The 10395-nt window shown below is 42.0% G+C and overlaps 1 protein-coding gene across 1 annotated transcript in view; it reads right to left on the reverse strand.

Moving 5' to 3' along the window:
• Positions 1-1516: 1516 nt before the first annotated feature.
• LMLN (leishmanolysin like peptidase) overlaps positions 1517-10395 on the reverse strand; it is a 25818-nt gene continuing 16939 nt past the window's right edge. Inside the window, exons 13-17 of the mRNA XM_019554546.1 lie at positions 8136-8268; positions 6818-6977; positions 6029-6159; positions 5030-5240; positions 1517-2280 (exon numbers count right to left, since the gene is read on the reverse strand). Of these exons, the coding sequence (XP_019410091.1) occupies positions 2180-2280; positions 5030-5240; positions 6029-6159; positions 6818-6977; positions 8136-8268 (736 nt within the window). The 3' untranslated portion in view covers positions 1517-2179. The remainder of the gene's footprint in view (positions 2281-5029; positions 5241-6028; positions 6160-6817; positions 6978-8135; positions 8269-10395) is intronic.

The raw sequence follows: 10395 nt of genomic DNA on the forward strand, positions 1-10395 counted from the left end.
CACTGGTCATGTTTTGATCTAAAAAGACCAACATTATTCCTTTAAGACTATAGTGGCGACCCCTTTTTCCCAATGGAAAGTGAAATTCTAGTACAACCCTCTACATTCACATGCAGAATAAGCCTCCCTTATTTCATTGCTCTGTAGGCAAAGAACCACATAGTGCAACTAAAAAAAACCTCATCCTGGTCTGGCATCTGAAGTTACTAAACTTAAATGATAAAAGCTACAGAAGTAGAGTGAAATATTGTGAACATCGTATCAAAAGTGCAATAGCCTGATGAGTTTCCCTGACAAGATTAAAATATTTAATGCATCAAATTTTGCGTCAGGATTGGCACACACAGAATCACAGGAGTCAGGTTGGACAGGACCTTGTAGATCTTCAAGTCCGACCCCCTTCCTGGGCGGGAGAAAAGACTGGACTCAAATGAGCCCAGCCAGGTAGGCATCAAGCCTCTTCTTAAAGATCCCCAGGGTAGGAGCCAGCACCACTTCCCTAGGAAGTTGGTTCCAGCTCCTAGCCGCCCTGACTGTGAAGTAGTTCTTGCAGATGTCTAATCTAAACCTACTCTCTAGTAATTTGTGTTCCTTGTCATGCCAGGGGGTGCGAGGGGAAACAGTTGCTCCCCTAAACCCTTCTGGTCCCCCCTAGTGAGTTTATAGACAGTCACCAGGTCTCCCCTTCACAAGAGAAGGCTGAACAGGTTTAGGTCCTGCAGTCTTTCACTGTAGGGTCTGCCCTGTTGTCCCCAGATCATGCGGGTGGCCTCCTCTGGACCCTTTCAATGTTGTCCACATCCCTCCTGAAGTGGGGCGCACAGAACTGGATGCAGTACTCCAGCTGCGGCCTGACCGGTGCCGCATAGAGGGGGAGGATCACCTCCCTGGCTGTACTTGAGATGCACCTGTGGATGCACAATATGGTCCGGTTAGCCCTGCCGACTGTGACCTTGCATTGCCGGCCCATGTTCATCTTGGAGTCAATAATGACTCCAAGATCCCTCTCTGCCTCCATGCTCTCAAGAAGGCAGTTTATATAAGCGTGCTGCTGGTTACTACTGCCCAAGTGCAGCACCCTGCACTTGTTAGCCCACCCCTGTAACCTATCCAGGTCTTGCTGCAGTCTTTCCCTCCCTACTAGCGTCCTCACCTCACCCCAAATTTTGGTATCATCAGTGAATTTAAACAGGTTGCATTTCACCCCGTTGTCCAAATCGCTGATGGAGAAATTGAACAGCTGCCCACTTCCCCCCAGGTCGAATATGACCCGTCCACCACCACCCTCTGAGTACGACTGTTGAGCCAATCTGCAATCCATCTGACTGTGTAGGCATCAATGTCACAGTCGCCTAGTTTTTTAATGAGGATGGGGTGGGAGACGGTGTCAAAGGCCTTGCTGAAGTCTAGAAATGAGTGGGATTTCTAAAATGCTTCCTTTGTTAAAAAAAAAACAAAAAACATTTTGTGCATCTGTTAAGAGTTTAAATGAATGCAAGGGATCAGATGCATCAGGAACAACAAATACCATCCATTCATTGAGCTACAATGCACAAACTGAAATTTTGGAAGCAATCCCATCATATCAAACTAGTCTTATTTTTTTTCCCTGTAAATTGAAATACAGTAAAAGCCTGTTTGAGCTAGTTACTAGCAGTGATGACAACTGATCTTGTACATGGCTTTTGACTACAGAAACACTGAGGTATATCTCTAGCTTGAGGATGTCCTTTTAAGCACCTTGCTATCACTCACATAAAAGGTTTAACAAAACAAAACCCAAGTTTCATCACAGAAAAGTTCATGTTTCACATCTTTGCCATTAACAATTGAGTTCATAGGTTTCATAGACATAGTTGCCAGGTTCCTGAATATAACCAGCACCCTTGATCCCCAAAGTTGTTAGTGTTGTCAAAATTAAAACGTTTGAATTCAGAAAATACTGGCACTTGTTGAGATGACATAGTAAACTCTGCCCTTCTTTCGATGACCTAGCTGCTGCTATCAGCATCTCCTTGGCTACAATCAGTAGAGCTACCTGTCTTGAGACAGAACAATGAACAGCTTGTTCAATGTGAGACTGCTGTTGGTGCAGACAGCGTGCTGCTCTATGGTAGTACTCTAACTTGAGGAGTGCAGCCTGAGGGTTGTGTGTCTCGGAGTACATTTTTATCCACACCTAGCTCCACACACACAGGAGAAATCCAGCTAGCAGAGGGAGCAAGTTAGCCATCAACAACCAGAGGGTTACCACCAGGCTTGAGGAACAGGAGCATAGATCTGGAATAGAGAAAAACAAGAATATATTTAAGCTATGCACTTAGAAGTAGACTAATCTATAAAAAAAGCATTTTATCCTTTTAAAGGCAAGGAACTTTGTCAATGTGTGCCTAGCTCTTGAGACAGAAGCAGCACAATGTATTTCCTATATCTACCGTTTCAGAAATACAATGTATTTCCTATATCTACCATTTCAGAAATACCAACTAGAAGAGAGCCAAAAATGTATATAATAGTATGGCAAAAAAAGAGGAAATTTAAAGAGGAAGGTGGGAAGAATAAGCATTACAAAGAGTGATGTCTCAGGCTTTCAAAAAAAGTCTGTTCCCTTAATACTTATGAACTAGACTGAGATACAAACATACGTAAATTAAAAACATAACTAAAAATGTAAAAAGAGAACTCTCCAGGGTGGCCCATCCTTCTAACTTTTCAGTAAATTTCTTCCACTGATCTGTAGCAAAATGTGTGATATTATCATAACACAAAAACATAAAACAATGTAAAACAAAACATTCATGAACAGTTCCAGACATTTATAGAGAACACCCTATAAAACATGAACATTACTTTTGTTTAAGTGGGAAAGCAAGCCTGGAGATGCGGTGCATGCCATGCAGTTACCAAAAGGGCTGCCAAGATGGGGCAGTGCTCTGTTAACCCTACTGCAGCCGTAGCTATTGGCGAAGCACCATAGCTTGCACCTGAAGCTGGAAGTAGTTTGACGAGGCTTGTGATATGAAAACAGCCTATCTACAGGAACTTGTATAAAGTACTATGGTACTTACAGTAAAGAACTAACAGTCTTTCTACTGCCTTTGCAAGGGTCTGAGGCCTAACCTTGTGTGACATACAGCAAATCCTTCTGGAAGCAGCGCGTCTGGGAAATGTGGCACTCAGAAGACAGTGTGAATGCAGTAGCTAGAATCAGTCCTGGTGCCACACTTTCTAGACACATTGTTGCCAGGAGGACTTACTCTTTCCAAAGTCCTGGCCAACTATGACATAATGTTTCTGTCTACATTCTGCCTTGCAAACACAAAGATCCGTGTTTTATTTGGAACATGCTATATACAAGAAAATACTGTATGCACCACGCTAAATACTTTAAACGACACTTCTGTTCGTTTAATAGATTTCATAGACATTAGGGCTGGAAGGGACCTCAGAAGATCGAGTCCAGCCCCCTGCCCTAGGGGCAGGAGGTCAGCTGGGGTCATAGGATCCCACCACTGAAATATTGCCATGTGGATGGAACAAAGCAGTTGTCCAAACAGCATGCAACAGCGCACAAACATTAAGGACAGTAGTGGTGACAAATCTAACATGGTGATGGGAGGAAAGGTTTACATGGGCACGGTGTATTTACCGCAATCTGAGACATTGGAATAGTTTCAGCATTCAAGAGAAGGAGCATGGCAAAAATCTGAACAACATGAAGGTTTTTACTTTCTTTTATCAACTTCCATTTTAGAAAAGTAACTGGTTTATTGTAACATGGAAGCTGTAAATCCCTGAGGTCAAACCGACTGTTACTGTCAAACAACTAACCCTGTAGTCTTTCACATTTTTGGGGATGTTACCCCTGTGAGGTCAAATTCACATGCAAAATGATAGAAATGCTAATTAGGGCTGTGCGAAGCTTCGTCGCTGATCTGATTTGGAGGAGATTCATCCTAATTTGGCAGCTGAATCTCCAAATCGAATTGAGAGACCCATCAATCTCTTCGAATTGAATTGGAAACCTCCAATTTGATTCGGAGATTCGACCATAGACAGCTTTACATATTTTTTCTACGTACCTCGAGGTACCAGGCGTGGCTCGTGAACACTGAGATGGTGGGGTGGATGGAGCATCCCACAGGAGCATGGGGGACCCGTCCCCCAGTGACTGGTGCCTCCTGGTGCCGATCACCGTGCCGGGGTGGGGGTAGGAGTGGGGGGTCCCCTGCACACTTGGCAGTGGACCTCCCCTCCCCACCCGCACTTCTGTGGGATGCTCCATCTGCCCTACCATCTCAGCGTTCATGAGCCGCCTGGTACCTCGAGGTATGTAGAAAAAACAAAAACATATAAAGCTGTGTCTATGGCTGAATTGCAGATTCTGAAATCAGAACTGAATATTCAGATTCGGCCAAATCAAAATCAGGACAGTGATCTGAATCAGCGAATCGGATTGTTGTCCCCCGAATTTGAATCAAATACTGCCTGCTTCACACGCCCCTAGTGCTAATTCACTATCCCACTAGGACTAAAAATGGGAAATACTCAGACCTCTAGAGGCTGCAAGAGCCTTCTAGACACACCTATGGTCTCAGGAGGATAAGCTAAAGAAGACACCACATGAAGTGGCTCCCTCTTTCAGCCAGGTTTGTTCCAAATAGTTCCCTCCCCATACACGAGCAGAAATGTGGTCAAGCAGCATTAAGATGCAACCACTCTGACTATGCTCCCTTCCCTCCCAAAGTTTCCTGCATTACAGAACAGATAAAAAAAGATCTGACCATCCCTTTCCTATTTACTCATTAGACGTAGTCTTTTCAGAAAGATTGTTTATAGCAAGATAAAAGTTGTTTAGATTTTCTAATTCACAAAAATGCAACCCACAAGATATTTTAGAAGTTACTCACACTGCCAAACCCTGGTGACACTTTTTCAATACTGATTAAAAAAAAGAAAGAGAGAAATATTCAAAGTTTTGGGGTGCTTTCCCTATCATTTCATGTAAACAAATTGTAAGGCAACCTACCAATCTGTGCGACCTTTGTTAAGTTAGCAGCTGGAGGATCCCGTTCAGGGGGACAGGAATCACAAAAATCCCAGCAGGCTGGACAAATCAGATTCCCAACATGCACCCAGCCATTCATCTGAATGCTAACGGTTAATACTTGGCCTGAGCGACTGCACAAGTATGGCGTGTCCTTGACCCAGACATGCAGCCCTTGGGGAGAACAAGAGACCTTAAAATAAAGAAACACAGTCAGGTCTGGTGTATTAAACCAAAAGTTTGTCTCAGTCTGTTTAATCATCAGACACTTGTTTTTAATTTGTCCAGTAAATATTTGGCTCACATACAGCACAGATGAAATGGAAACAAGCAGTACTGAGTTAAGAACAATTAGTTATTTTGATCCATTTTCTTTCAAGGAATCTTTAAGGATTGGTGGTATTTTTCTATGCGATTATGCTGACCAAATAAAGAATCTGGCAGTGCCTTTTTACGAACACATTTAAGTGTGCTGACTTTCAACCCAAATTTCAGAACCCTAAGTGATACAGCCCAGAGATTATCAATTATGAAAGAAACCCTACACCTAGCCAGTGCCTTCTACCCTCCAAGCTGAAGGAGGTGGACCAAGTTCAAATTTCATGTCCACCTCCAAAATTCAATTTGATTCACAAACATGAATTCAACTTCAATACTCCTGTGGGGAAAGATTCCCAATATAAACTTAAGCAAATTGTGGAAACTGAAACATAAGCCTCCCGTGTAAATTGTGGAAACTGAAACATAAAAAGGAAACTAAGTGAGTAAATCTGGAGTAGCTTTAGGATCAACATACAGCTCTCCCCCATTTTAGTGCCTGGGTTAAGTTACATGTTTTTCCAAAAAGTACTTTAAAATTCAAAGCAGGCAAAAAGCCTTTGGATGATCTGAGGAGGTCAATGTGATATTAGGGAAAACACAATTAAGCATCTTTAACCTATTTAAACCCACAGCACAAATTGTATACCATTTATCACTTACCTGATAACATCCACTACCCCAGTCAGGGTAACTGAGCTTCTTTCGACACTGTTCCATAACAAATGCTGATTTCTGAATAAGACACACAGAGTTTGGTCCATATCTCTCTGCACCATAATTTTTGAAAGGATCTAAAGAAAAGAAGAACACATTTCTAAAGAATTAACTCGGGTTCATTAACTTACAATATAATGGTTCTTCACTAAAGCTATGCCAAGAGAGTCAATATTCTTATGGGCAGCTTGAACAGAAATATTGAAGACAAAAGACTTATTTTCAGACTGTTCATGCAATATTAGAGGATACCAATTTGTGAATGATGCACTCCTGAATAATTTACTATCCAGAAGAATAAGTCAATTGCTGTTAATATTAAAATAAACAAGCCTTCTGATTGTACTGCAAATGAATGCCTAGCATGCTAAGCACTCACAGATGCCGTGTATGCTACGTTTATGAGTCTCAGAAGGCCACTGAGCAGTTAGTAGTATAAGAATTCATCGCATTGTTCAATTATGTAAGAATGCATAAGAAAAACATCAGACATGTTGAACCTAGTCTACAAAAAAAACCCAAAACACGGAGCTGAAATGACATGTTGGGAATAAAGAAGGGAAGGAAAAAAAAAATCAACATAACAAATCTAACAGAACATGGACTGAACACTGCAAAACCAACTGTTTTCTGACCCAGGTCCTTAACTGGAGGTATAAGAATCAAGATAAAACCATCCTTGTGAGCCTGCAACAAAAGACCACATGTTGAAAACCTACTTCAGTGGGAACTCACCTGGTTGATTTTCCAATATTCTGCAATCTGAGCTGCGTTGAAATTCACCACTTAGATGCCAGCTAAATTCTTGACTAAAAGGACAATAATCAGCAATTTCTACCGAGCCACCATAATATGGCAAGTCTTCTATTGGTACTCCACTGAGACTGTCAAAGTACTGAAAAACAAAACAAATGCATACAGTGAAATACCTTGTGTAACAAGGAAAAGCGCATCCTTTGTTTTTAATTAATAATATCATTATTACAAAATTCTAGCAACAGTGGGTACTGCCTATGGACAGTGGTAATAGGCACTTACAGTTATATACTGCCTTTGAACCAGAGGGATTCCAAAGCATTTTAAAGGTCTGAGTGCATGGGAATACTCTGTCTGAATGGTTTCTCCACCAGTCACAATCATCTCTACAATGAAGCACCTGTTTTAGTGATAGCGTCACTACACAACACTTGAGGTAAGGAGCTGAAGAAATAACTTAGAGAAAACTCCCAAAGAAACATAATATAGGGAGGAATGACCCCCTCAGATAGAAACCAATGTTCTTTAAAAAGATTCTTATCAGTCTTTTTGATTTGCCATAAGGAATTCATGCCACTAACAAATGCTAAAAAGGCGGCAGCACGGGACGTAATGCATGATCCCAACAATGGAGGTGTGATTATGGGATTGAGCATCAGACCCCATTATGTCATACTGGCAGTGCAGGAGGAGTCTGGGATCATACTATGCTCCTGCAGCTGGGAGCCCTGTCAGCTGATTGGAGCTTTCAGCTCTGAGAGTGCACGGTGAGTCCCATGATAGGGAGCCGTATTAGTGATCGGAGCTCTTAGCCCACCCTGCACTCCTGCGATTGGGAACACTGGTCAGCTGATCAGGGCTCCTAGTATGGGGACTGCTGCTGGGAGCCCCAGTCAACTGACCAGCATTCCCAGTCTTCAGAGCACATGGGAACATGCTCTGGAGGCTGGGAGTACTGGCCATGTGTTCAGTTAAAGAAGTTACAGGAACCAGCCACAAAGTTACCGCAGGTAATTTTGTGCAATACTTTGTTGCTTATCCCTGGTTTTATCACACCATTAATTGAAGTAACGTGTGGCCAGGTCACTAAAGATGCATTTAACCAGTTAATCACGTCTTAAGTATAACATGTCAGATGCCCATTTTATTTCTCCTCTGAAGGATGACACTTTCAGCAACACGAGTCTCTGACAAATGATTCTGAATGGACTTAAAAGAAAAAAAAAATATCATCTCTTACAGCACCTGCCTGGTTAAAAATTATTTGAGTTGTTCAGTGGAGTAAGATGTATTTTACCTGGTACTCCTGAGGCAACTGCTTTGGGAACTTCTGTAAATTGCACACTGCTACCGCCCTTTGGTCCTGTCTACAAGTTAGCTGCAATGGGTTACTCCTCAGAGTGTCACAATACGGGGCCACCAATTGCCTCCTTCAAAGAAAAGCGGAGTGGAAAAAAAAATCTCAGTCAAACTGGATACTGTTCATATGGAGTTGCTTTCGCTAGGGGATTTTAAAAAGGCATTATCCATTTTCTCCCATGTAAGATGGACATTGATTGGTTTCTTGCTTAGCTGCCAAGCTCATTAGTGCCATTAGGCTGATCCTGAACATCACGGAAAACTCACCTTGGTACCTACCAACACACTATTTTCTCATTCAAAGCCTCCCGCCTACCAGGTCATAACTGAATTACTATTACTTATGCCCCCCGTGAGTGAGAGTGGTGAGCTGACAACAATATATAAATATCTGAGCCAGTAAAACAGTGCAGCCCAAATTTGAAGATGGACTTAACCTGGTGTAAGCAAGACGTTTAAAAGTACCATTAATTGCACTTAATGAAGGTAAACCACCACAAGCCATTTTCCAAACCAAACCAAAACACTATAAGATAGTAAAAGCAAAACTGTGACAGAAGTGTACAATCTAAAATCAGTATCCAGAATGAAAGACAACTGTCACAGTAAGTTGTCAAAACATCCTGCAACAAATGCAAATCACAATAGCCTCAAGGCAATCAAATAAAGACACCTAAAAAAAAGGAAATATTTTGAAGTATTGAGAGAGGCTATTAAGAGGCTACTAACTGTCCTGCCAATCTGTCCCATCAGCGAGCCAGACGAACGCTCCAGAGTTCTGGAAGTTTAATTACAGTTTAAATAAACGGTGATGGTGTCAGAGCCTCCCTTCAAAGGCTCATCCAGCCACCTGACAACTACTTCATGCTAATCATCCATGCAGACACTAATAATACCACCAGATATGACCCTGTGGTGATCAAAAGTGATTACAAGGCTCTGGGGACAGGGTCAAGGAGTCAGTAATGCTTGTCTAGGCTTCCAGTTGAGGATAAAGGCCCATGTGCGTTCTGGAGGTGAATGCATGACTGCACAGAAGGTGTTATAGTGGTGTTCCCAAAGTAGGATTACTGGACAGACATGGGGTGCAGGCAAAGGGTGGAAAAAGCACCGTGAGGTACCAACTTCCCAGCTTGATGAAGGTCTTCAGACTAGATCCAAATGGGAACAGGGATATAATTCTACAGAAGATGAAAATAGTGACTTGAGCAAGGGCAAAACCCTGACAAGGAAGGGAGTGCATCTGTGCACAGGGAGCAGCCTGCTGAGCTTTCCATATGCACATACAATAGCTCCCAACCCATGGCTCATACCATGTTGCCTGGGAGACACTGTAGCATTGTTTGCTGGCACAGGAAATTAAAAATTTGAAATTAAGATTGAAAGGGAGAGCAAGTATGTCACCCACAGAACAGAACTTGCTCACAACTGCTGCCCATGACCTAACCACTGCTATCCCTTAACATAAAAGTACAGTGAATAATTACACAAGCAAGCTACATGGGCAAGGCAGAGAATGGCTGGGATGACTCTCAGAAACATAAAGGGATATAGAAGTGTTGCAGCTCATTTACTTAGGGAGGAAGCACTGTACTGTGCATCAACAATGCGTCAGGTCTTGATGGGAGAGAGAGAGATTGACCTGGGCTAATGTGAAAAAGAAAAGAGAAAGGTGATGTCACAGTAGTCAAATTCTATCATTTGAACTTCAAGTATAAAGATGACAAAGTAAAGTACTGGTTGATTACTGAAATGGGAAAGGGAAGCACAACTCCCGATACAAAATACTGAAGCATTCAATACTCTTTTAATTTAGCTTGAATAAGAAGTTATCATCTGAACACGTTTCACTCAATTCTAACAAGAATGTCGGTGGGGGGTAGAGCAGAATTGAGAAAGAACAGATTAAATAATCTTTAAATGGTTTAAAGTTAGCAGGACTTTATGATATTTACCCCAAGCATGCTTAATAAACTAGCCCAAGCAATCACTGAACAATTACCAATTGTCTGAGAGAACTCATGGAGTATACAGGCCGTCTGAAAAGGACTGAAGTAGGGCAAGTACCGAATCTACTTAAAAAAGGAGGCAGCTAGGGAAAATTAAATCAGTCAGCCTAGTTTCAGTGCCCAGAAAAAGATTAGCACAAGTTATACATCAATCAGTTTATATATGCACACAAAAGTGTGTGCGTTTGG

Source organism: Crocodylus porosus, unplaced genomic scaffold (genome assembly GCF_001723895.1).
Source record: "Crocodylus porosus isolate Cpor-Errol unplaced genomic scaffold, CroPor_comp1, whole genome shotgun sequence".
Classification (NCBI taxonomy): Eukaryota; Metazoa; Chordata; order Crocodylia; family Crocodylidae; genus Crocodylus; species Crocodylus porosus.